This window comes from Prionailurus viverrinus, chromosome X, assembly GCF_022837055.1.
Source record: "Prionailurus viverrinus isolate Anna chromosome X, UM_Priviv_1.0, whole genome shotgun sequence".
In the NCBI taxonomy this organism is placed as follows: Eukaryota; Metazoa; Chordata; class Mammalia; order Carnivora; family Felidae; genus Prionailurus; species Prionailurus viverrinus.
In genome coordinates, this window is record NC_062579.1 from 63,502,619 (window position 1) to 63,529,974 (window position 27,356).

The window sequence follows — 27,356 nt, forward strand, 5'->3', positions numbered from 1 at the left end:
GATTGGCTCGGGCTACGGAACCTCGGAAACCCGAATGTGAGGACCTTACAGATCCACAGCTGGCGACCCCCGCAGAAATCCGGAGCGCGGTCACAATCCAACGGCGGCGGTGGAGGAGCAGTGGCAGCAGGTAAGGAGACTCCTGAAGAGAAAGTAGAGGGATTTGGGTCCGCTGCGCTCAGTGTCGCTCCTGTGAGAGGAGAGGCTCACACCCAGCCTGTAGTGTAGGGCGAAGGGAACAATGGAAGGGGCGTCTAGTCCCTAAGCTTTGCCTCCCTCTCGGTCTGACAGTTTTTCTCCTCAGCCACAGCTGGTGACTGGAGGAATTGAGGGAAGTGAGTGTTTTCCCCCTCAGGCAACCTCTCCTTCTCCTAGGCCAGAGCCCCTAAGGTCTAGAGCCGTCGTTGAGACCGTCGGTGGTTTAGGGTAACGGGAAAATGGCGGAAAACAAAACGGTGAATTGAAGAATGCGGCGTCCCCCTGGCATTTTCTCCCGGCGACCCCCCCCCCATATTCCTTTCACTCTCGTCTCTCTTCCACCTCTCTGCCCCCCCCCCACCCCTTCCTCTGCTTATGGTAACCTTGGAATGCGCGAGTTATGGTGGCGTTTGCGAGGAGGTGGCACAGAATCGGGCATTTTAGGGAATAGGGAACAGCCAGAGCCTGGGGGGGGGGGGGGGGGCGGGTGTGTGCGGCAGTTGTCGCCTCCGTTAAAACACCACCATTTTGGTTCCCAGCCGTCTCCCATGTAGCGGGGCAGAGAGAGCGGGAGGAGGATGAGGGGCTGGGCAGCACGGCGTGGGTAGCAGCGGTAGCGACCGCTGCACCAAGTGAGAGGAGGGAGGAGGGGAAAGGGTATTCTTGTCTCTTCGCCTCCTGCCTTTCCACGGAGAAGGTTCTCTTGTTTGACTTAAGATCCAGTCAGATGGGTAATATATAAGAGGGCACGTCTGTGCGTTCTGCTCGAAATGATTGGAACTTGGCATGGTCACGGGAAGGGAGACTTATGCGGGAAGCTGGTTGCGTCCAAAGCTGCAATACTGCTACTTGCCAGGGCTCCTTTGTTTCCTATCTGCAAATACTACTTTCGCATTCTCTTGCTCTGCTGCCTTAAGATTTCTCTTCTACCTCTCACTCTGTTTACATCATCAAGAAGCTAGGTCCTGAGTGAGCTGTTCGGAGGAGACAGATGAGAGTAAAGTGTTTTTTGTTGTTGTTTGTTTTGTGATTTCTGCTCCCCGTACATTGATAGAAAGATGTTTACTTGAAGCGTACTTAGTGGTTAGCTCCATTCAATCAGGATGTAAGATACACTCTTGAGAATGTTGAGAAGCCCAGCTATCTATTGGGTATTGAATATTTAACACACTGCTGTACTCATACCTCATTTATTATTGATCTTATTTCAACGTCCTATATGGGAAAAGGTGCTCCAGTTTATTTATTGGGTATTCATACAGTATAATACTTACCACAGTAGTTACACTATGTGTTAAAATTTTTACACTTCTTTGAGCACTAGTGCAGATTTTTCTCTATCGATTGGGCAAGGATAAAGCTTGCCCTTGGTTGGTTGTCTTTCACTTTACAAAATGAGGTATAGCTAGTGATTTTTTAAATGTGCTTTAGAGAAAGAAGATTTTGGTTTAATGAAGTGGTCGAATTTCAATTGTAATAATGTTGCTAATATCGTAGTAGGTAGTTATTTCTGTTGGAATCCCTCCGGATGCTTTTTAGATGAACAGATTTGAGCATTTGAGCCGTTCTTTACCTCACTCTGCACGTTAAAGTGTAAAGAAAATTCTTAAGTTGTGTAAGAGATTTGGTTGAAAATGTTTTAAAATGTCTAATTTTGAATGTATTTTTGCAATAGGTAAAGAGAACGCTTTTCCAAAGAAAATAACATAGTTCAGAAGGAAAAATAACAAAAACAAATTGCTGCAGATTTTATTTTACAATATGTAAGAAAATCTACAATTTCTTCAAGACAGTCATATTAAGGTGATTAACAATTTAATGTTTTATCTTATTTAATAATTAAAATTAAGTGTTTAAAACATTTTAAGGCATTTGTAGTTCTATTAGTTATGTGATAAAACAATACTCCAAAGTTGATATAGTACACTGTTTTAAATGTTAAAATAAGTCCTTATGACATTTTGATATATCTCTGTGAACATATGGATAGTTTATCATGAACTCTCTTGCCTCTGATGACTTCATTTTGGAGACAGAAAACAATGTGATATTTGAAAAATACAGAAGAGTTTCTAAAAATTTGTAATTTTGTTCATACATAAAGTGATTTTGTCCAATCAATTGATACACAGAAATGACACCTACTACTGTAGGATTTTTATCTGCACCATTCAAATGTTATACTCTTCTGCCTCCTACAGAACTTTAAGGCAAGGAAAAAATCTTGGTAATCTCCTTATTTAAGGATAGATTAAGTTGCTTTACATGGCAGCTTTCTAAAACATTAATGATAATCTCATCTTTTGTGCAGTATAGCCTAATTTATTAAACACTCCTAAATAAAAATGAGACAAATGTTTTATAAAATTGACAGATTACTTTGGTTGATATACTTAGAATCTTATGTTTGAATGGGAAATACACCTATGTAATTGTAAGAAATAATGTTTAGTGATAGCATCCGACTTTAGGTTCCATGCTGTCTGTGGATCCTAAATATAGGATACATCACTTGAAGTGAAATAGATTGAATACTTGCTTTCAAAACTAACATGAAGCTAACATGACTTTATTAATCACTAAGGAAAAAAATCAGTTGTAGAATTACAAGTAAATGATATTCTGAAAGGAACAATTTGCTAAATGTTTATATGTGATTGATCTTATCTCTACCATATTTAGGAAGCAGTCATGTTTCCATGAGTCCTCAAAACTATGTGACAAGAGAATGTAGTAGAGTGAGGCCAGAAGTCCTTACTGGCTCAAAGAACTCCAGGGAAACTGGGATAGAACATTTTACATTATAAGTAGAACCCCGGGAACCAGAGGTGGAACACAAGTTTATCTGCAGAGCTCCGCTGCAGGGCTGATCTGGGTCTGGAAGAAATGGATGAGAGCCACTGGATGAAATTCACTAATACTAGACACCTGAGTCCTCTAGTAATGTATAAATATCCCAACTATTGTTTGTTGTCATCTTGTTCTTTTTCTTCTCTTATAACCTACATTTTAACTGGAATGTCAGTGCTACAGTTTTGTTCTTTTGCTTGCTTCTATCACTTCCCCTGTGGCTCCTCACCTTTACTGTGTCTTATTATCCATTTGATTTATTTCCTTTCATTTAGCCCTTCTTTTACTTATGTTTTTCACATAAAGCATCTAATTGAGGTTTATGGTTTGTTTTCTTTTCTTTTGTAATGAGATTTGCATACCTGGTTCTGAGGCATACTTTCCATTGCATTTTTTTTTTTCTCAGAACAACTGACTTTGGCCTAAACATATTTAAACTATTTTAAAACCATTTCTTTTACAGAGATTTGTGAATGAACTTTGCTAAGTATGGATTCAGGTGGTGGAAGTCTTGGATTGCACACATCAGACTGTAGAATGGCCCATACCATGATTATGCAGGATTTTGGTAAAGCATTTTCTTTGTTGTATTTTTTTTTCTTTTTAAAATCAGAGCATATCAAATGTCAAAACTATGTTGAGGAAGGGGAGAATTTATGAAAAGTTGTTCTTTTGCTAGGAAAATCCATTTGTAGGGTTCATTTTCTTAAAGTAAAGCTATGTGTCAGTAGTCTGCTTAGAGTCATTCTTAAAATTTTGTGGGAAGGTTGAGGTAAGGAAACTTGGAATATAGTAATAATATGGCATTGAAAATGAAAAAATTCAGCTTACATAATTAACCACATTAGTTCTCTAATATAGGGAATTTTAAATTGGTTTTCTAAAATACATTTTAAATTGCTTTTGTTAATAAAACTGGTAAAGGAACTACTTTAATCATTTCAAAGAAGTTATATGCTTATATTGTGATATAGGAAAGTCATGCATTAGGTGGTTAATTATATTCTGATGCAGTATCTTCAGAAAGTTGTTTCTAATAGCATTACATTTTTCTTTTTTTAAAAAAGAAAAGATTCTCTGCTTTTGTGGCCAGGTTTTTCAGTAGCCTCTTAACAGTAGTTATTTTCATGAAGATGTTAAGACTGTATAACAGTCAACAAAGAAACTGAATTTGGGTAGGGTCAGTCTGAATTATAGAAGAGATTGAGGTATATGAACTATTAGAGGCAAGGATAGAGTGGTAAGAATTGAGGAAAAGTGGAGTGAGAGTAGAAAAAACAAATAGTAAATTGGGATAAACAAAAAACACAAGGTATTGTGGAATTGTCAAAGAGGATATTAGGGATGGAGGATTACAACTAGTGATACTTTTCTCAATTAAGAAAATGTTACTACTGTTTTCACATTAATGTGGTTGAATATGTTATTTTCTCCCCTGTTGTAAAGCCCACAATGTTAAGAATCAGAAGAACTGGATTCTAGTCTTGGCTGTCCTATTAACTATCTGTGTAAACTTGGACAAATTACTTACTTCAGATTTGTGCGGGGATTGGACTAGATAACATTTAAGGTCTTCTCCAGTTCTGATTCCATGACACTTCTGTCTGATGAATAAAGATGTGGTGCACAGATCAAGATTGAATATGGTTGAGATCAAGATGACAATATGGTCAATTGATGAAGTAGAAAGCAATCATTGATTTATTCTGCTAAGTGAATCAGAAGTCAATTGTGTTGATTATGAATGACTTAGAAGTGATTTGGGTGTAAAAAGTACAGGAATAAATTCTACAAGAAGGACAAAGAATTCAAGAGTAAAGCTTTCACAACGAATGTTGTGAATTCTTTGCTTAGAGGTAGTTTTTTTAAAATACTGGAACACTTTAACTTCAGTATGTTAATAAGTTTTGGTTGAAATGTCACCTTTAATTTTTTGCCTTTTAAAAATAAGATATCTTATGAGGCATATGGGCGGCTCAGTCAGTTAAGCCTCTGACTTCAGCTCAAGTCATGATCTCACGGTCCGTGAGTTCAAGCCCCGCATGAGGCTCTGTGCTGACAGCTTGGAACCTGGAGCCTGGAACCCGCTTCAGATTCTGTCCCCCGCTCTCTCTGCTCCTCCCCCACTCTCACTCTGTCTCTCTCTCTCTCTCAAAAATAAATAAACCTTTAAAAATTTTAAAAATAAGATACCTTAGAAATGGAAAAAATACAGTATTGTCTCCATATGATACAAAATTTAACCCACCCTGTAGCATTTGGTGAACTTCCAGACCCCCCTCACTCCTGAAGAAGTTGCGTATTAGCAAGTAAAGCCTGATTCCTTTCAAAGATTGGGGGAAAAAAATGTCCATTTACTGCTGGTGAATATTTCCTTGATGCTCCTCTTACCTTCTTTTTCCTTGTTCTTCTTCAGTGTTTTGAGGTTTAATCAACCCCTTATTACATCTAATACTTTACTTCCTTTTAGTTGGTAGGGAAGTAGAACATGCATGTTGAAATACATTATGTAAATCCTTTTTTTTTCTTATTGAGTTAATAATCCATATATTATACAGCCTAACCATTTTAAAGAATACAATTCAGTGGTTTTATTATACTCACAGAGTAGTACAAACATCACCACTACCTAATTTTAGAACATTTTGTCATTGAAGAAATAAAACCTAATACTCATTAGTGGTCACCCCCTACCCTGCTCCAGACCTAGGCAACCACTAATATTTCTATGGATTTACCTATTCCAGACATTTCACATAAATTGAATCATACCATATGTGGCCTTTTGTGTCTGGCTTCTTTCACTTAGCCTGGTTTTCAAGTTTCATCCATGTTGCAGCCTGTATCAGTTTCTCTTCAAATTGGGGCGCCTAGGTGGCTCAGTCGGTTAAGCGTCCAACGTCGGCTCAGGTCATGATCTTGCAGTTTGTGGGTTCGAGCCCCACATCAGGCTCTGTGCTGACAGCTCGGAGCCTGGAACCTGCTACGGATTCTGTGTCTCCCTCTCTCTCTGCCCCTCCCCCACTTGTGCTCTCTCTCTGTCTCTCAAAAATGAATAAATGTAAAAAAAAAATTAAATTTCTGTCAACATAGAAACTTAGATATTTGGAATCCCTAAAATTAATGATCTTTGTGAAACAGAGTTGGCATACACAAGTAGAGCTAGTCAAGTAAATATACTGTGTCAGAGGATCTCTAAATTCTATAATGTTCTTGGTCAGGATGGGCTGGCTATTATATAAGAACCTGAAACATTAATTCAGAAGCTTAGTAGGCCAGTTTCTTTTGAAGGATATTTGAGATTTTTAAATTTACAAAACGGTTTGTATAACTTTGCTTGTGTCTCGGTACAATGGTTCTCTTTGGAATCTGTTCCATTGAATTTAATAGTTAAGATTTTATTGATGCAAAAAGTATGTTGGTTGCTCAGTGATTTAAATAGCAAAACAGCCTTACATGTGGCCCAAGACAGACCCAACAAATACCAAATTTTATGCTATACCTCTGGTGAAGTTTCAGGTATTCACATTTAAATGAAATAACTTTAGTGAAATGGGAAATTCTTGAAATGATGACTTATTTCTTATTGTTATTTGGTTACCTCATTGATTTCACACTTTTTAAATGATGATTTCTTACCATTTATAATTTGTTACCTAGTGAGATACATTTTTAATACCATTTAATGCTGCTTACTAAATGCTTTAAAATTTAATTGAGTGACTTTGTGATAGATCTTTTTACTCTCTCTCTCAAACTGTTCCTTTAATAGTGACTCACTTGGTTAACCCTATAAATCTCTTAAAAACAGTATGTAGAGTAAATAAACTTTATTCTCCTCCTGTAGACAGGTAGAAAACAGCCAGTTTAGAGTTAAACAATAAGCTCAGTCCTCAGCTTGAACCTTGGGCAAGTTTATTTAACTTCTCTAAACCATAGTTCTTTCATATTTAAAAAGGAGATAATAATACATCATACAGTTGTTCTGAGGCTTAAATAAGATAATATTTATAAAAATATTAGTAGGTGGCTTGATGCATAGTCAGGAAGCAATAAATACAGCTAGTGCGTAGTTAAATAAGTGACTTTGTTTAGAAGTTTAATGAGATCTAACTAAGCAGATGAGACGAAAACTAAGCAGATGAGCTTAACTAACCCCATGAGATCTAACTAAGCAGATGAGCTGATGAGAGGAAAAAGCAAAATTTAATAGGGGACATCTTGGATCTTGGGCTGAGTAATATGTCAGCACCCTGTGGGAAACTTGTCAATTCTTGGTCTAGGATCCTTGATATTATTATTTAGTTCAGTGTGAACAAGCATATTTGGATTTATTTTAATGCTTACATCTGGTTTATTTTGACCTGTAAGTTCCTACTAGAGTAGAGGCTAGAATCTTCCCAGTCAGGTTAATCTGAACCCAGGCCAGCATTTGGTGTTATTCTATCTTTCCATCATTCCCTAGTGTGTACTCTCAGGAACCAAACTAACCTCCAGAATTTTCCATATTTTAAGTCTGACTTGTGGAAGGATTTTATAAAATATTCATTTTATTGTTTATATACATAGAACTCCAATACTATGAATTTTATAGGCTTAACATTTAATTTTTCCTTGTTAAAAACCACATTTCCTGGGGCGCCTGGGTGGCGCAGTCGGTTAAGCGTCCGACTTCAGCCAGGTCACGATCTCGCGGTCCGTGAGTTCGAGCCCCGCGTCAGGCTCTGGGCTGATGGCTCGGAGCCTGGAGCCTGTTTCCGATTCTGTGTCTCCCTCTCTCTCTGCCCCTCCCCCGTTCATGCTCTGTCTCTCTCTGTCCCAAAAATAAATAAACGTTGAAAAAAAAATTAAAAAAAAAAAAACAAAAAAAAAACCAAAACCACATTTCTAGTCTGGTTGAATGTTCGATTTGAACTTCCACCAACTCCCCATGTCCAAAATGGCTGGTGGAGTAACCAGTGAATAGAAAGTACTTGTTTTATACATACTCCCTTTGCTTACCAGATTTTCAAGATTGAAGCTCTCTCCTTTTGGGGTAATATGGTGGTTTAGGTAAGAGTTTGAGAATATTGAGGACAGTACAGAGGGGTAGAAAGGAAGATAATCCTGAAAGGTAGTTTTCCTTTCTCACTTTATCTTTTGATAGTGTACTGGTTTCCATATTAACTTGTTAACTAACTTCCATAATGAATTGGTTAATAATAGTGAACACTGTATAGCACTCTTTCAGGTATGACTTTATAGAAAGTGATCATTATGTGGAGAAGGCTTTGTATTAGATTATTTAATGTAGATAATTTTGTTATAACCTGGACTATAGACTCTATTAATTTGTTTCCTGTACACTTCAGTGAGGCAAAACTTAAGAGTTCTTCATGAAGTGATTTTATACTTTTATAATATTTGTAAAGAAGGTAGGAGTTGGTGCTCAAGAAAAACATTGTTTAGGGGCACCTGGGTGGCGCCGTCGGTTAAGCGGCTGACTTCAGCCAGGTCACGATCTCCCAGACCAGGAGTTCGAGCCCCGCGTCAGGCTCTGGGCTGATGGCTCAGAGCCTGGAGCCTGTTTCCAATTCTGTCTCCCTCTCTCTCTGCCCCTCCCCCATTCATGCTCTGTCTCTCTCTGTCCCAAAAATAAATAAACGTAGAAAAAAAATTAAAAAAAAAAAGAAAAACATTGTTTAAAGCTTTGTTCCTTTAGACTTACTGGTTTAGAACTTAGTGAAATTTAGAGTCCCTATGTATGAATTTTATCAAACCAAATCTTTGTCTACAGTGAGTTGGGTTTTCCCCCCCAAATCAGGTGTTAAAAGATGCTTTCCACTTTTGAATATAGTAATTCTTATAAGATAAAGAATTTTAGGGACTTTTATGCTTCTAATGCATATTTTATAATGTATTAAGCTTGCCATATTTTACAAACTTAATTTAACATTAGTACGCATTTATGTTTGTGTGTCCTTCTTATTTTGATTTTAATTTTGTTGAAATACTATACTTAAAAGAAGTAGAAAAAATAGTACATAGAGTCCCATGTAGCTTGTACTCCTCCTCTTGGAATGGTGACATCTTATATAACTGTACTACAGTATCAAAAGTAGGAAGTTAACATTGGTGCATTACTGTTAACTAGACTAAAGACCTTCTGAAGTTATCACCATTATTTTTACATATATTTGTGTAAGTGTATATAGTTCTGTGTAGTTTTACCCTATATATAGATTTTTGTAAACACCACCACAATAAAGATCTAGAACTATTCCATTACCATATATATGCTATGCCAATATATTTACACACACCCTCACCTTTGGCAACTTTGAATCTGTTGTCTATCTCTATAATTTGTAATTTTGAGAATGTTACATTAATGATTCCATTTATACATTATATAGTATCATAATCTTTAGTAATTTGCTTTAATTTTCCGGAGATTCATTCAGGTGTTGAATGTATCAATAGTCTGTCACCTTTTTTTATTGCTGAGTAGTATTCCATGATAGAGATGTGCCAGAGTTGGTTTTACCAACCATTTATCTGCTGGAAGTACAATTGGATTGTTTTCTATTTTTTTGCAATTATGTGTAATAGCCACAATGACCTGTTATGAATTTTTATCTACAGTTTTTTGTGTAAACATATGTTTTAATATCTCTAGGGAAAATGCCCTAGAGTGTAAATGTTGGGTTTTATGGTAAATACATGTTCAGTTTTTTTAAGAAACTGCCATATATTTTCCAGAGTGGTTGCTACCATTTTACATTTCTGCCATCGATGTATGAGAGATCGTTTCTTTGTATCCTCACCAACCTGTGGTGTTATTGTTCATTTATGTTAGATGTTCTACTATCTCACTGTGGCTTTTACGTTTTACTTGAAAATAAAGTGCATTGTTTTTAAGCTCTTAATTTAGATTTTACTAACATTGTTTTCACCTACCTCCACCCCAATTCCTGGTTGGTGATGTTTTGTGTTTTTGTTTTTATTTTGTTTTTATTTTTTTTACTTTTATGTAAGCTCTACACCCAATGTGGGGCTTGAACTCACAACCCCCAAGATGAAGAGTCACATGCTTTACCAACTGAGCCAGCCAGATGCGCCTGGTGATGGTTTTTATTGCATTTAAATTGTCAGTGATTTTTAAGATGATAGTTTGCATGGACTACTTCATATTTTGAAATGTTTTATGTCATCTGATATATTAAATATATTATAGTACTTTTAATTAATAAAATAACTTTACTTTTTTTGGATAATTGTTTGTATTATAGTGGCTGGAATGGCTGGTACTGCGCATATCGATGGAGACCATATTGTTGTTTCGGTTCCTGAGGCTGTATTAGTTTCTGATGTTGTCACAGATGATGGGATAACTCTTGATCATGGCCTTGCAGCTGAAGTTGTCCATGGGCCTGATATCATCACTGAGACTGATGTAGTAACAGAAGGGGTAATTGTTCCTGAAGCTGTACTTGAAGCTGATGTTGCTATTGAAGAAGATTTAGAAGAAGATGATAGTGATCATATCTTGACTTCTGAGCTAATTACAGAAACCGTTAGAGTACCTGAGCAGGTTTTTGTGGCTGACCTTGTTACTGGTCCTGATGGACACTTAGAACATGTGGTCCAAGATTGTGTTTCAGGAGTTGACTCTCCCACAATGGTATCAGAGGAGGTTCTTGTAACTAATTCAGATACAGAAACTGTGATTCAAGCAGCTGGTGGTGTTCCTGGTTCTTCAGTTACTATTAAAACCGAAGATGATGATGATGATGATGATGATGATGTCAAGAGCACTTCTGAAGACTACTTAATGATATCTTGTAAGTGAAACAAAAGTACATAATTACTTGGGAGATTTATTTATATATAACCTGGAAAGGTTTTCTGGGATGGGGGATCTAATCAATAAAAGACACGAGGATAATCATTTTGCAAAATATTTTTTTACAAAGCTGTATTGTTGAGATGCTTTTTGAACTTGCTCATATTTTTAATTTACTCAATGAAAGTTCATACCACAATTAGGTAAATTAATGTAATTTATTAATACATTAGCACCAAAAGGAAGGTTCAACAAGAACATTAACTGATAAAATTTTTAATGGTAAATATGTATATTTCAAAATAGGAAGTTTATTTTATGCAACCACTGCTTGCTTTTTAATGTGGTAGGTACTGGAGTTGTCAGTTAAGTTTTGCTTAGGAATTTAAGTATAATATATCAAGGAATGTGTAATTAATTTTTTATCAAGTACTTGAAAAGGAAATCTTAAACTCAGATTGTATTCTGCAGTTCTCCCTGTGTTTGTTTTTTGTCTAAATATGCGTGTGTATATTCTGTGCGAAAAATGCCTTGATGTGTTTATTTCAGATTGTTTTATGATGTCTTTAAGACATTCTATCTGAAGGAGGAAGATAGAAATATCTTGTTCTAATTTTAAGTGGTGGGTTTGCCTGAACAGCAACAATAATAAAAATCTCATGATGAGTTATTGATGGAACTTGAGGAAGAAGTAGGTCTGTTCTTTATACAATTTGGAGGGATCATGTTGGAAGTAATAAAGATTAGATAAAGTTCACTTTTTCATGGTGGATTTTTCTTTTCTTTTTAAAATAAAAAAGGACTGATTGGGAAGTGCATCAACAAGTAGAGTAATGTGTGTGTGTGCATGAAGTGGTGATATGTTATATGTATCAGTGAATTTAAAACTAAAAACAAATTAGATTTAATTTGTAAATATGATTCTGAAGTATAGCATGTTAACTTTTTCCCTCTACAACCACTTTTGGAGGTGAATATTTACATTGTTTTTAAGGGAATGATTTAAGTCACTAAAAGACTGTGCAAACTGTTATTACCTCTTTTTAAATTGATGTCCTTTACTAAAGCAATTCCATATTTATATCTTAACCTGATGTTTAAAAAAACCAACTATGGTTATGATTATATAAAATGGTGTGACAAAAGTTGGTAGCCTTTCTAGTACCAAAATAATATTGTGCCTTTAAAAGAGTACTTGTCAGTGTGCCTGGGTGGCTCAGTCAGTTGAGTGCCCAACTCTTGATTTCGGCTCAGGTCATGATCTCACAGTTCATAGGATCATGCCCCATGTTGGGCTCTGCACTGACAGCACAGAGCCTGCTTAGGATTCTCTCTCTCTCTCTCTCTCTCTCTCTCTCTCTGCCCCTCCCCTGCTCTCTCTCTCTCTCCAAATAAATAAACATTTTAAAAGAGAGTACTTGTCAAGTCAAACTCTGATATTAAAATAGTTTAAAATTTAGACATTATATGTTTTGTGAATTGTCATACCTTAACATGTCTTCTGTGATTTGATTCTGCAAAAGTTTTTTTTGAAAGAGTTTCTAGAATATTTTAATTCACAGTATTTATTTTTATATTGCCCTATATGTCAAATGCAAAGGACTTCTGTCTTTCTACTCTAATAGGAGTAAACTGAAGATTATAAAGAACATTGTATTGCTCAAATACTGGGATTGCTGTGGGATCATTTTAGGGGAAATTTAGTCTGAGAATTAATTAACTCCTTAATCATTAGTAAGGACAACAACAACAAACGTAAGCAGTTTTTTTTTATTGTGGAACATGGAATATACAAAAATTAAATATTTTTTTATATCACCCATTTTCCTACCACCCAGTTCTTTGACCATTTTTATAATGATTATTTTACTCAAATTGGAACTAGTTGCTCTTCCTTACCATTTTCATTTGTTTTATTTTATTCTCTTTTGATTTAGTTTTTTCCCTTTTTTCCCTTCATCTCTTAATCTTCACTTCATTTTCTTTACCTCTTGGTTTCTCTTGGCCTTTGAATCTTATAGGAGTGAAGAGAATAAATTACCTTAAAGGCCTCAGTGTTAATTTAAAAAGTCCTCTTCTCTGTTTTTCTTTCCAAGATAGAGATTTTCAAAATGTTTAAGAGATAAAGTTGAGGACTTAAAACAGACATTTGTCTTATTTCTGAGTCCCTTAATATTCCTATAAGGAACTCTTACCATAGCTAAGTTTTAGAGGTAGGGAATTTGTTTTGTCTCATATCTGAGGTGCATCTGAGCTTTTTCCCCTTTTAAGCCAAACATCACAAATTGTTTGTCTTAACAGATGGGTAGGCTCTCCCACTTGTGCTAAGTAACTTGTAAAGTAATGTAGAGTAACTATATCTGTCTAAAATTATCCTAGGTGTGCTCTTTAAAAATAACTAATATCCTGGGGCGCCTGGGTGGCGCAGTCGGTTAAGCGTCCGACTTCAGCCAGGTCACGATCTCGCGGTCCGTGAGTTCGAGCCCCGCGTCAGGCTCTGGGCTGATGGCTCAGAGCCTGGAGCCTGTTTCCGATTCTGTGTCTCCCTCTCTCTCTGCCCCTCCCCCATTCATGCTCTGTCTCTCTCTGTCCCAAAAATAAATAAAAACGTGGAAAAAAAATTAAAAAAAAAATAACTAATATCCATAATATCTTTATAAAGGCTTCACTGGAAGAAGGAAGTTCCATTAAATAATGAACCAATATAATGCTTTCAAATTGTTTTTTACCTATAAAATCAGTTTATAGTAAAATCTTGGATTGCAAGTAACTTGTTTTGCAAGTGTTCTGCCAGAGGAGCAAACATTTCTAACAAATTTTAACTTGATAAACAAGCAATGTCTTGCAATATGAGTAGTACATGATGCTGAATTTCACATGATCACAACTGAGCCAGTGGTTCTTGAAATTCGCTTTGATATGTGATTACTTTGGATTGCAAGCATGCTTCTGGAATGAATTATGCTCCCAAACCAAGGTTTTATTGTATATTTCTTTTGGGAACATAATCTTGTAAAAAGCAAAATGTCTTGGTATAGTCATTATGGGAGATGTCATCAAACCTCACCAATTTCAAGGGTAAAAAAGAAAAGTTAACACCTTTGTGTTTTTTTTAACATAACAACTTTATTGAGATATGATTCACATGCCATAAAGTTCACCATTTAAGGTGTGCAGTGATTTTTAGTATATTCCACAGCATTGTATAAACATCACCACAATCAATTTTACAATTTTTTCTTCACTCCAAAAAGAAACCCCATGCCCTTTAGCAGTCACCCCTCTGCTACATACCACTCCCCCTCCTCTGGCAACCACTAATCTAATTTCTGTCTGTATAGATTTACCTATTCTCAACATTTCATATAAAGGGAGTCATGTAATTTGTGGCCTTTTGTGTCTGGCTTCTTTCATTTAGCATAATCTTTCAAGGATCATTCATATTGTAGCATGTGTCAGTACTTCATTCCTTTTCATTACTAATATTTAATTATAAGGATAAACATTTTAGTTATCCATCAGTTGATAAACATATGGTGTTTCTATTTTTTGGTTATTATCAATAATGCTGCTATGAAGATTCATGTACAAGATTTTGTGCAGACATGCTTTCAGATCTCTTGGGTATACACTTGGGACTGGCACACCTTTGTAATCTAAATGTTAGTAACTTGTGTTTGTTTTAGTGCTGTGAGATACAGATTCTTTACATATTGCCTGATCTAATAATCTCTGTAGTACATCAATATACTCTATACTGATAATAACATATCCATAATATAATTTTGGTAGATGTAACATAAAAGGGGTGCAGTAAAAAGCCTACTTAGCTTTTAAAATGAATGTTGTATTGAATTTTTAATCAAATTGTGCTATTGATTTCTATAAAGGAATATCAAACATTAGCAGACTTATCAACAATGCATCTTACTGTTTTATGTTACATTTAGCACCAGTAGAATTCTGTGATGTGGATAATATTACTTGCTATTACCGTCTGGAATGTCCTGTGGGTTAAGAAACAACACTGTGGGACTTGGATATTGCAAGCCTTAATTTGGGGTATTTTTAGTATTTGCATTAAGAGTCTTTGAGGATCCATTTCTAAAATCGCTTGATTGACCATTAAATCTTTGTTACCTTTGTACTTTCTGTAACAAAGAATACAGAATAAATCTTGGTGAAGTTGATGGTTTATCTCTTAAAACTGCATAGTAACATTTTAATAACTTTATAACCTTCTATAATCTTAAAATACAAAATAAGTTTGGTTACTCAATACATTTCAAAGTTGCTCATTCTGAGGAATCTCAGTAGAAAATAATGGATACGTTAAACCATGGATGACCTTAAGGTATAAATGGAATCAGGATAGCAACAGTTATTTCAATATTTAAAGCAAAAACTATGGTACAAAATTATTGAGAAGTGACCAAAAAATGTGTATTTCATTTCATGAGCTTTAATTTTGTGAATTATAGTTTTAATTCAATTTTGTTCCAGAAGTAGCTATGATCACTTTAAACCATTCAATGATAATAAAGCAGTATTTATCAAATGAGAGTATTTTCAGTATTTCATTTATTTACTATAAGTTATTCCAACTTAAGAAATTCATATTTTGGACACTTTTTGAGGTTTTGTATATCTTATGTCTTTATTTTCAAGAATGAGAAAACATTTTCTGAAATCTTAAATTGCCTCTTTTAATTTTTTTCTGTGATGTCATTGCTTTATTCAACATGTTTTAAAAGAGAAGCTATTATTAAATCGATAATATAAGATACTTCATCTTGTTTTTCTTTCATTTTAATCTGTCCCATTGTAAAAAAAAAAAAATTCCAGGAAATGCAGTAATAGAATTAGGGGCTATGTTGGAATGAACATATTTAGTCAATTTATTTTGATTATTTAGGTCCTTTCTTTCATAGACAAACTCTTTTAACTCCTAAATAGTATGGAATAATTTATATTTAATCACAGAGTTGAAGTAGCTTTGCATTGTAAAAAGAATTTCTGAAATGTGTTTTCCACCATTTTGAAAGGCCAAAAGAATATTTTTGAATTTGCATGTATCAAATTTAAAATGGAGGTAAGGGAAATCTAGACTTCTACCTATTTAGATCTTCTTGAAATTCGTTTTTTAAGAATACTGAATTAATAATTTTTATGTCAGTTTATTCTTTTTTCAGTAGCTCTGGAATTGTTTAGATACAGTCAGAGGCTTTAGGATTTTATGTTTCATATATGATGCTATAATATACATAATAGGTAGAAGCAGATTTTCAATTAGATTATATTTCAGTTTTTATAGGTATAGCATTGAAATAAAAAATGGTAGTCATATAATATTTGAAGGAATATATTAATATTTATGATTAAAGAACAAAGTTTATTGATATGTACTTATCGCATAGTTTGTGCATAGTATTCATGTGAAAATAAATGTTATTCTTAAACACTGTAGAGAATAAAAATTTTATGTATACTTAAAATGTAAGTAATACTCTCAAATATTGTTGCTTTACCTTTCTATATGATTTTTAAGTCTAGCATATGTTTGTAAATATAGAAGTATACAAAATTTCTGGTTTGAAGTTGTCTTCCATTGACTCAACACAAATTAAGAGTATTAAGATATTTTTATAATTTCTGAAAAGGCCTTTTTATAAAATCATTCAGGTGATGTTTACTCTTTTCTCAATTCTAAATTTCATATGCTGATTGGTTTTAAAAATACTGCTATTTAGTTTGGGAGTTATTTATGTGAGCTTATTTTATGAGTACTATGTATTTTTATGTTCTGATTTTTTCTGTTATTAATTTTGGTGTTAGGATTTAACTTAAAATGTTGAATGTAATGGAAGATTATTTAATCGTTTCCAAAACCATCTTAATTAAGGCTCTGTGGTTATTAAGTATTTCATATATATAAATTAAAATCTCTGAATAAATTTTTTCTGTAGTTACAATTGTGTAGTATATCTGATGTTGTATATTGTTTTTTCATGAAACAAAGCACTTTCAGTAGTTGCATAATAGGTCATAAAGTGAATACAGTGGATAGGTGATCAACACATTTCATGTTGCTCTTATGACATCCACTAAATGTCAGTTATACTTTTTGTCTAAAATAGTTTCTTCTTTATATTTTACAGTGGATGATGTTGGGGAAAAATTAGAGCATATGGGGAACACACCATTAAAAATTGGCAGTGATGGTTCACAGGAAGATGTTAAAGAAGATGGATTTGGTTCAGAAGTAATAAAAGTGTATATATTTAAAGCTGAGGCTGAAGATGATGTTGAAATAGGTACAAAGACTAATTTTAATTTATTGCTATAATAGTTATGAATGAAAACTTATTCTTTTCTGGTGACTGTCTTTTAAAGTGAAGATTTTTAAATTTTTATTTATTTTTTTTAATTTTTGAGAGAGAGGCACAGAGTGCAAGCAAGGGAGGAGCAGAGAGAGGGTGACAGAATCTGAAGCAGGCTCCAGGCTCTGAGCTGTCAGCACAGAACCCAATGCGGGGCTTGAACTCACTAACTGCGAGATCATGAGCTGAGCCAAAGTCAGACACCTAACTGACTGAGCCACCCAGGCGCCCCATAAACTGCAGATTTTTTTAATGTTTATTTATTTTTGAGAGAGATAGATGGAGCACAAGACGGGAAGGGGCAGAGAGAGAGGGAGACACAGAATCCAAAACAGGCTCCAGGGTCTGAGCTGTCAACACAGAGCCCGGAGCTCGAACCCATGAGCTGTGAAATCATGATCTGAGGCAAAGTCGGATGCTTAACGACTGAGCCACCCCAGCACCCCAGTGCAGATTTTTATAGACTTCTTTGGGGATGGAATATTAAAAAATTGTATGTGAATAAGCAGGAATGCAGAATATATCATTCTTGGATTCTTTCAACATAAGTAGAATGTTATGGTTGGGATTATCAAAACAAATGAGTGGAGAGGCTTTGATTTAGAGTAGGAAGTTATAATGAGTATTTAAGGGCAGGCTTAGAGGCAGGCTGCTTGGATTTTAATCCTAGTTCTGCCATTTAGCTGAGTGGTTATTGGTGAGTTACTTAACCTTTTTCTGCCTTAGTTTCCTCATCCATGAAATGGCCATGATGATAGTAACTACCTCATAGGGCTATTGTGAAGACTAAATGGGTAAAATACATATTAAAGACTTCTATAGTGCTTTGCATATAAGTGTGATGTAAATGTTAATATTTGTTATTTCTCAGTGGTTACTGAAAATTCAGAGTGTATTTTATAAGAAAATTCTCTTGACACTTAGACATTATATTGGAATATTTTGGGGAATATTTTTCCAAAGGAAAATATTTCTTATATATCTTCCTTATTGACTTAGGGAATTATTTCGTGATATTTCTTTATATTGATATGTGATTTAATTTTTAAGGTGGAACAGAAATTGTCACAGAGAGTGAGTACACCAATGGACATTCTGTAGCTGGAGTGCTTGACCAGAGTCGAATGCAGCGGGAGAAGATGGTTTACATGGCAGTTAAAGATTCTTCTCAAGAAGAAGATGATATTAGTAAGAAAAAGGGGCACTGTAGTGACTTATCAGTAGCCATCATGCATTCTTTAAAAAAAAAATAAGCAATCTCAGAGATACAAGCACTGTATAGGAGCAAAGTTAAATAAAATAAGTCAGACCTTTGCTGTAATTAATTTAAAAGAAAACAGTCCTTTTGACCATTCATGCATACATGTATTATTCAAATCAGCAAACATGAAATACTATGTCTCAGATACTAGGGATACAGAGATACACAACATAGGGTTCCTGACTTCATTAGAGCCCACAAATACATAGGTAATTATTGGGCATCTATTTTGTCTGTGTTACTGGATATGTTGCATAAATATTTAATACAACTCGTCTCCGAGGTAGGTGGTATTATCTTTGTTTTATGGGAGGAAAAAAGTGCTCAGGGAACTTAAGTAATTGCCCAAGATCATTGTAATATTAAGGGAGGAATGTACAATTTCAACTCTTAGCTATCTAACTCTACTGCCAGTGTTCTTTCCACATGGCAGTGAACACCATTGGCCTCTCTGGATTTAGCAGTGTAAAGGCTAACTGGTTGTTCTCCTTCTGTCACTGAAGGATTAGATGAGTAAGTATTCTCCCAAGTAAGTTAAGCTCCCAGGATCTTTACTTATTATGCCTTTGATGGTCTCCAAGTAGTTGCTGCTTAAGGTTTCTTGGGGCTGAGTACCATACGGTGAAAATAACTCCTCAGATTTCCTTTCCTGCCATGCTGCCCATTTCCTTATGAGGGCATGTTACACTCTCACCTCAGTGTAGGAATGCAGCCCTTCACTATGGCTTTTTCTGTCTTCTTTCCATGCTGAGACAAAACTATTTTGTTTTGCCCTGGAAGGGCAAAAGCCTCCACTTGAGTGCATTACCTAGATAATACTCAGCTTTTCCTAGACTGTGCTCTGACCTCCACGCCTCAGATTTCCTTCCTTAGAAGCCATGGGAAGCTGAATTCCAATCCCAAACATGAATAATACACCACAGTTGATAATCTAAAAACAAGTAAGTCTAGAGGATTTGATTGGAGAGGAAAAGTGTTAAATGAAGTAATTTCTATTTGGTCTTTAAATTCTTTATTATTATTTTTTACTCATTGGTCAGCAAAGGGGAACAATAAAAGTTGGGAGACTGAAGCTTAAGTTAACTGATGCCAGAATTCCTTGTCTAAGTGGAAAGCTTAGACCAGTGTCTCTTTCTCGTTAATTGAAAGAAGGGAAACTTGGGAGAAAAGGGACACTTTTTTCTCACATTTTTTCCACATTGCTTCCATAGTGAATAGAAGCTCCCAATATGTGAATCAAAGGAAAAGCATAAATTCAAAGCCAATTTTTTACCTAACAGCTTAAATCGAAAAGATTATGTCACATAAAATATACTAAATGACTCTCTAGGTTTATATTTTTTTACTCCGATACTATATTTTTAAAAAGTGAGTCTCACTTAATGCTTCTTTTCTCAGTAGAGTCTCTGAAAATCCTGCCTGTTAAAGGATGTCCACATATACATGAAGACCACTTTATATATACATTATGTTTTATATATACATATATATGACTTTGATTATTTTTATTTAAATTTTTTTCAATTACTAGTATTTTTGACTACTTTTCAATGCGTGTACAGAACTGCATTTAAGTTATAGTATATGGGGTAGCAAGGATCACTTTCTAGTATTGATTCTATGGGAAATGCTTTCTGAGTTCTAAAGATCAGTCAAGCACAATTATGGACTGCAGCATTTTTTACAACTTTGTAATGCCCAGTGGACTATAAAATTAGTCAATATATTCCAAGCGCAAATGTTTTACATAATCTAAAAGTCATTTTCATAGGATAGGTTCTAAGAGGAGAATAAGAGTTTTAATAAATGATTGTCTCCTAGAGGCACTCGTCTCCAAAGTGCCTAATGTAATTTTAAAATTAACAAAATTGAAATCTTGACAGTTGGAAAATTTTAATTGTTTGGAATTTTTTTACCCATTTATTAAATATTTGGGGTTATAAACAAGCAATTATTTCTAAAATTTAGGTTGCGCTGAAATAGCAGATGAAGTTTACATGGAAGTCATTGTAGGGGAAGAGGAAGGAACTTCTCTCCCTGAGACTCAGCTTGAGGACTCTGATGTTAATAAAACAATTGTCCCTGTTGTCTGGGCTGCGGCATATGGTAGGACACTGGCATTTTTTCACCTGCTAAGTACATAACATATCTATTTGATCAGCCTTTAAGTCATTAAATATGCTGTGCTAATGGCCCTCATGAGTTGACTAATATAAAATGTTTTGCTGTGGACTGATTAATCTCTAGTTACATACGTGATTTTCCTACCATATATCTTGTGTTATTTAAAATGAGCCTTGCTTAATGCATTATTGTTTTTCAGTAGGCTTTATTCAAAATCCTACCTGTATAAGTGAGTGTCATAAAAAGTTTTATTTTTCTAAAATAGGAATATCCTTTGAAAATTGATCCTTCCCCTTTTTCAAAAACTTATTTCATGTATTAACACCACAAATAAGATTTGGGGGGTTTGAAAAGAAACAGGAAACCAGGTGTGCTCTTCTAGAAAGTATCTAATGGAAGGTAAATTGATCTAATGGAAGGTAAATTTATCAGGTTTTTTTTTTCTTTCTATGTAACCTCATTCCTACTTAATTTACAAGATGGTCCAGGTATACTCTTTATTTTGAAAAGTTTTGGTGTTCAAATGCATTATCTTATCTCAGTTTTTCCAAAGGTTCATTCATTCAACAGTCATTTATTGAACATCTTCAATTTTGAGTGTATTCTGCAGAAATATATACTCAATTTTTATTTTAAAAATAAGATTGTTCTAGATTTTAACAGTTCCAAAGATGCTAACAGTAGCCCTTATTTTCAGTGCGTGAAATTATATCTAATCTATGGGAGTGGAAGAACTCAACAACAAAAAAGTTTAATCCAAGGAACAATGGTCAAAGTAAGAGTTTTGTAGATTAAGATGTGATCCACTAGTAATCATTATACTCAGCATATCAGTTTTTAATTAGCCTTTTTTTTTTAGGAGATGAAAGAAGAGTTTCCCGGAGGTATGAAGATTGTCAAGCATCAGGTAAGAGAGCATTATATGCGACATGTAAGTTAAATAGCCAGTTTTATATAGTGTTTGGAAAATAACCAGTTACTGGTTTGTGTGTATGGAGACATAGGTTAGACTCTTACTTGCCTGGTCATATCTTATCTAGTTAGTTACATAAGAGTTTTCCTCTTTGGGGAATTGATTAATTTAGGTACAAACATAATGCATGTTATTCTGAAAGTGCAGCTCATTTTAGCTTTATCTCATGATACAGATGTTGGGCAACTTACAATATGAATCATAAAAGGCTACTATGGAGAAAATTATAAAATAGAAATTATTTTATTTTATTTGTTTTTTTAAATGTAATGGTGTTTTTTTATTTATTTAAATTTTTTTAAATTTTATTTAAATCCAAGTTAGTTACCATATAATGTAATAACGATTTCAGGAGTAGAATTTAATGATTCATCACTTACATAAAACTCCCAGTGTTCATCCCAACAAATGCCCTCCTTAATGCCCATTACCCATTTAGCCCATCTTCCCACCCAACAGGCCTCTAGCAACACTCAGTTTGTTCTCTGTATTAAAGTCTCTTTTTACCTCCCTCTCTCTTTTTATCTTATTTTTTTCCTTTCCCCTTTGTCCACCTGTTTTGTTTCTTAAATACACATATGAGTGAAATCACATGATATTTATCTTTCTCTGATTTTACTTAGCATAATACATTCAAATTCCATCCATGTTGTTGCAAATGGCAAGATTTCATCCTCTTTGATTGCTGCTGGGTAATATTCCATTGTATATATATACCACATCTTCTTTATCCATTCATCACTCAGTGGATATTTGGGCTCTTTTCATAATTTGGCTATTGTTGGTAGTGCTGCTATAAACATTGGGGTACATGAGCCCCTTCAAATAAGCATTTTTGTATCCTTTGGATACATACCTAGTAGTGCAATTGCTGGGTCATGGGTTAGTTCTATTTTTACTTTTTTGAGGAACCTCCATACTGTTTTTCAGAATGGTTGCACCAGTTTGCATTCTCACTAAAGTGTTCCCATATCTCCGCTTCCTGGCCAACATCTGTTGTTTCCTGTGTTGTTAGTTTTAGCCATTCTGACAAGTGTGAGGTGATACCTCATTGTGGTTTTGATTTGTGTTTCCCTAATGATAAATGATGTTGAGCATCTTTTCATGTGTCTGTTAGCCATCTGGATGTCTTCTTTGGAAAAGTGTGTTCATGTCTTTTGCCCATTTCTTCACTGGATTGGTTTTTGGGTGTCGAGTTTGATAGGTTCTTTATAGATTTTGGATACTAACCCTTTTTCCGATATGTCATTTGCAAATATTTTCTCCCATTCCGTCAGTTGCCTTTTTGTTTTGTTGATTGTTTCCTTTGCTGTGCAGAAGCTTCTTATCTTGATGAGGTCCCAATAGTTGATTTTTGCTTCTGTTTGTTTCCCTTGCCTCCAGAGACATGTCTAGTAAAAAGTTGCTGCAGCCAAGGTTAAAATAGAAATTATTTTAAAGTAAAAATTCTCCTTGATACCAATTGCTTGTTAATGTCTTCTTTGGGGCAGAACTATTTTCTTTTTTTAAGTTTTTTTTTTTGTTTATTCATTCATTTTCAGAGAGGGAGAGGGTTGGGGGGCGGACAGGGTGAGAAAATTCCAAATAGGTTCTGCGTTGTCAGCGCAGAGCCTGACATCATCGGCCTTCATTGGTGAGAAATTGATCTGATGCCAATATTTTGTTTGGGTCATAAAATTCATTGTCTCATGTTACATTCACCTTATTAGTTTATTCCGTTAGGATGAATAAATTGAGATAGTTTAAAGTTAATTTCACGTGATATTTAAAGTGTTTTTAGTTGTGTGTGTGTGTGTGTGTGTGTGTGTGTGTGTGTAAGGGTATAAAAGAAAGAATATGGGTATACTTTGTGAATTTAGTACCGCAATGGTAACTTAATGCCATGTCATCTCTAGTAATTCATCTATCCAAAACCGAAAAGTATAAATATTATGTAATTTAATAGTGTATCATTTTTTTTTCAGGAAATACTTTGGACTCAACATTAGAAAGCAGAAGTAGTACAGCAGCACAGTACCTTCAAATTTGTGATAGCATTAATACTAATAAAGTACTTAAACAAAAAGCCAAGAAGAGGAGAAGGGGAGAAACCAGGCAGTGGCAAACAGGTAAAAATACTAATACTTTATGAATATTATAATGATTTGAAACGTGGAAACATTTTTTGGTAAACAAAGGAAAAGAAGTCCATTGTTACAGAGTAGTCCTATTCCAAATACCTGTTTGCGTTTGATTTAAATAGTTGGTTTTTTTTTTAAGTGCTTGACATTTAGTAAAACTATGCTTGTATGCTCTTTACCCAGATGTTGTTTTCAAAGAGAATTTTCAGGTTGGTTTCACAGAGGTTGCCTATTTCTGGTTTACAAAATGTATATAACATTTTGACAGGTGAATGGTCTATACTATGGTGATGCTCATTACTTTTTAATGAGGTATTTTATCACAAATCACTTTTAATGTGCATTTTATTCTACAGGATTTTATTCTACTAGTATAGTTCTCACATTGTGAATGTCAGCTAATTTTGGCACCTTTGTTGTAAAACCCTTTAAAACAATCTGGCCAACTGTCATAACTTCCTTTTTTTTTTTTTTATCTAGCTGTTATAATAGGCCCTGATGGACAGCCCCTGACAGTATACCCTTGCCATATTTGCACAAAAAAGTTTAAATCCAGGGGATTCTTGAAAAGACACATGAAGAATCATCCTGATCATTTGATGAGAAAAAAATACCAGTGTACAGATTGTGACTTCACAACTAACAAGAAAGTGAGTTTCCATAACCACTTGGAAAGCCATAAGCTTATAAACAAAGTTGACAAAACCCATGAATTTACAGAATACACACGAAGATACAGAGAGGCTAGTCCACTGAGTTCAAATAAACTTATATTAAGAGACAAGGAGCCGAAGATGCACAAGTGCAAATACTGTGACTATGAAACTGCAGAACAAGGACTGTTAAACAGACATTTACTGGCTGTTCATAGCAAAAATTTTCCTCATGTTTGTGTTGAGTGTGGTAAGGGCTTTCGACATCCTTCTGAACTCAAGAAACACATGAGAACCCATACTGGTGAGAAGCCATATCAGTGTCAGTATTGTGTCTTCAGGTGTGCAGATCAGTCAAATCTGAAAACTCACATTAAGTCTAAACATGGTAACAATTTGCCATATAAATGTGAGCATTGTCCTCAAGCATTTGGTGATGAGAGGGAGCTTCAACGCCATCTGGATTTGTTTCAAGGACATAAGACACACCAGTGTCCTCATTGTGACCATAAGAGCACCAACTCAAGTGACCTTAAGCGGCACATCATATCTGTCCATACTAAGGATTTTCCTCACAAATGTGAGGTCTGCGAAAAAGGTTTCCATCGTCCTTCTGAGCTCAAAAAGCATAGTGATATCCATAAGGGTAGGAAGATTCATCAGTGTAGGCACTGTGACTTTAAAACATCAGATCCATTTATTCTTAGTGGTCACATTCTTTCAGTTCATACTAAGGATCAGTCATTGAAGTGTAAAAGGTGCAAGAGAGGGTTCAGGCAACAAAATGAACTCAAAAAACATATGAAGACCCACACTGGAAGGAAGATTTACCAATGTGAGTATTGTGAATACAGCACTACAGATGCATCGGGCTTTAAACGACATGTGATATCAATACATACAAAAGACTATCCACACAGGTGTGAATTCTGCAAGAAGGGATTCCGAAGACCATCAGAAAAAAATCAGCATATTATGAGGCACCACAAGGAGGCTCTTATGTAATAAGATCAATATAAAGAAAGAAGCTATTTAGAAAATATGATACACTACATGGGATGAAAATTTCATGAACTGTTTCATCTAGTTCCAAAGCTTGATAGTAAATCATAACTTTACATTCTTTGTATTAGAGATCTTGAAATATTTGAAATGACAGGGGATCTTATACCCCTTTGAAAATTACTTAAAGAATTTAAGAAGCACCATAGAATGGTTGCAGAAAAACTCTTAAGTGTCTATTTAATAGTGTTATATGCATAAACTACAGAAGGGAAGAGCAAAGACAATGACTTTATTGGCTGATCATACTAGAGATCAATACTTCTGAATAGATCATACATAATTGAGTTTAACAATGCTTTGCTATGGCAAGCAAGCCTCACTTTTATGTGATTTTAGAAATGAAGTGGGGAAATAAAATTTAGTCATGCATCAGTCACTTAGTCATTGGGCCTTTTTTATGGTACCTGAAAATTGAATTCCAGAAATGGCAAAAGTTTTATGTATCCATTAAAAGAAATTCCACTGGAAAACAGCTTATATTAATTCAGTACTATTAAAAAGAATTTCAGAGCTGCTAAGATTTTATCACAGGATAGGATGTTTAAAATATAGCATTCTTTCCTGAAGTGTAAAGTGAAGTTTAGGATTACAGTTCTCTTTTTTCTGATGTTCGGGTTGATTTTTCAGTATGGCATATATGACAAAAGTATGTTTGAGTCAAATGTGGCTTTCTAAAACAGATGCAACAGTAGTGTTGCAAATAAAGTTAGCACTATATTTCTTAATGATCTAAAGTTTAAACTGGGAGAACAGTTTTCTTAAATACTATGTTTAGAAGTTTCTTTTTAGGGCAGTCTTAGCAAGTATGATTGTTCTATTTGTACTTGCTCTAATGTTTAAAGGTGCAATTTTATGCCATTATTGGAAATTTTGATTTTTTAAAATCTATATACCATATTATTAACATGAATTTTCAATATGATGCAATATATATGCAGTATTTAACAAAACACTAAGCTGCCAGTAGAGTTTGGAGGTGGATATTCAGTTTACAGTGTATAAATTTAAAATATGCATCCCTTTAACAATGCTTTGTGTTAGCATGCTGCAAATCAAAATGGCGCTTAATATAAAAAGCTGGTTTAGGGAAATTTAATGAAACTCCTGTTCATAAATGTAATGCATATGATGTGTACTTTTAAGTTATAGTTCTTCATGTTTCCACTCAGCTGTTCAACATAACTAAAATGTAATTTTACTTTATGCTATATTGTGACTTTGTGTTTTTAATAATGTTCACCTTTCTGTTTTTGCACCAGATAAGGATCTGTTCCTTGAGAATAAATTTTTTATCTTTCTTAACTTCAGAATATTAAATTTGGAAAATCTAAAATAGTGTGTTATGTGGCTGTAAATGATGTACACGCTGTAAAATAAGATTGTCATTGTTATGTGGGATTATTATTTCTAAATGTTACTCATTGAAATGAGCATACAATAAAAAGCATTTATTGCACTTCAGGGTTTTTTGTTTTATTTAAAGTATGTTGTAATGTTCACTCTTTATTAAAAGACTTTTTACTTAAAATTGTTATAGGTAATTTGGTCCATAATGTAATGTCTAATAGATTTTGTGCATTTTAAACAACACGAGCTAGGAACTTAAATAATTATGACTATGGCATGATTACTCCTTAAAAATGTATATTTCTGCTAAAACCATGATGAAATGCTATAAAGGTGTTCATCTTAAGACTTGAGATTAGAGAAAACTGAAAATTCCTAACCTGCTTAAGTAACACAATCCTGAGAAAAGAATTTAATTATGTTCCAAATAGACCAATATACATTCAAAAGGAAAAGCGTTAAATCAAGTATTTGGGAAAGATTTTTGCAAATGACACTTAACCTGCTATATTTAAAGCAGTCAACATTTAATAGAATTCATGTACCTAGATATATAGCCC

General features: G+C 34.5%; 1 protein-coding gene across 8 annotated transcripts; it reads left to right on the plus strand.

Moving 5' to 3' along the window:
* ZNF711 (zinc finger protein 711) lies at positions 1–26,841 on the plus strand. Of its 8 annotated transcripts, XM_047844858.1 has the most exons (12): positions 1–130; positions 1,874–2,001; positions 2,881–3,138; positions 3,512–3,616; positions 10,320–10,871; positions 17,032–17,187; positions 18,304–18,441; positions 20,483–20,620; positions 21,336–21,413; positions 21,498–21,545; positions 23,576–23,719; positions 24,212–26,841. In XM_047844858.1, exons 4-12 carry the CDS (start codon positions 3,538–3,540, stop codon positions 25,387–25,389), a joined length of 2,511 nt encoding a protein of 836 aa, XP_047700814.1. In that variant the 5' UTR covers positions 1–130; positions 1,874–2,001; positions 2,881–3,138; positions 3,512–3,537; the 3' UTR covers positions 25,390–26,841. The 8 variants fall into 8 exon arrangements, with proteins under 8 accessions (XP_047700814.1, XP_047700807.1, XP_047700811.1 ...); XM_047844851.1 differs by lacking the exon at positions 21,336–21,413; XM_047844855.1 differs by lacking the exon at positions 20,483–20,620.
* The last annotated feature ends 515 nt before the right edge of the window (positions 26,842–27,356 follow it).

Coding starts and splice junctions, on each gene's coding strand:
- ZNF711 (XM_047844858.1), top strand. CDS start 3,538: ATGGATTCAGGTGGTGGAAGTCTTGGATTGCACACATCAGACTGTAGA. Junction 3,617..10,319: donor CATGATTATGCAGGATTTTG/GTAAAGCATTTT, acceptor TTTGTATTATAG/TGGCTGGAATGGCTGGTACT. Junction 23,720..24,211: donor AACCAGGCAGTGGCAAACAG/GTAAAAATACTA, acceptor TTTTTTATCTAG/CTGTTATAATAGGCCCTGAT.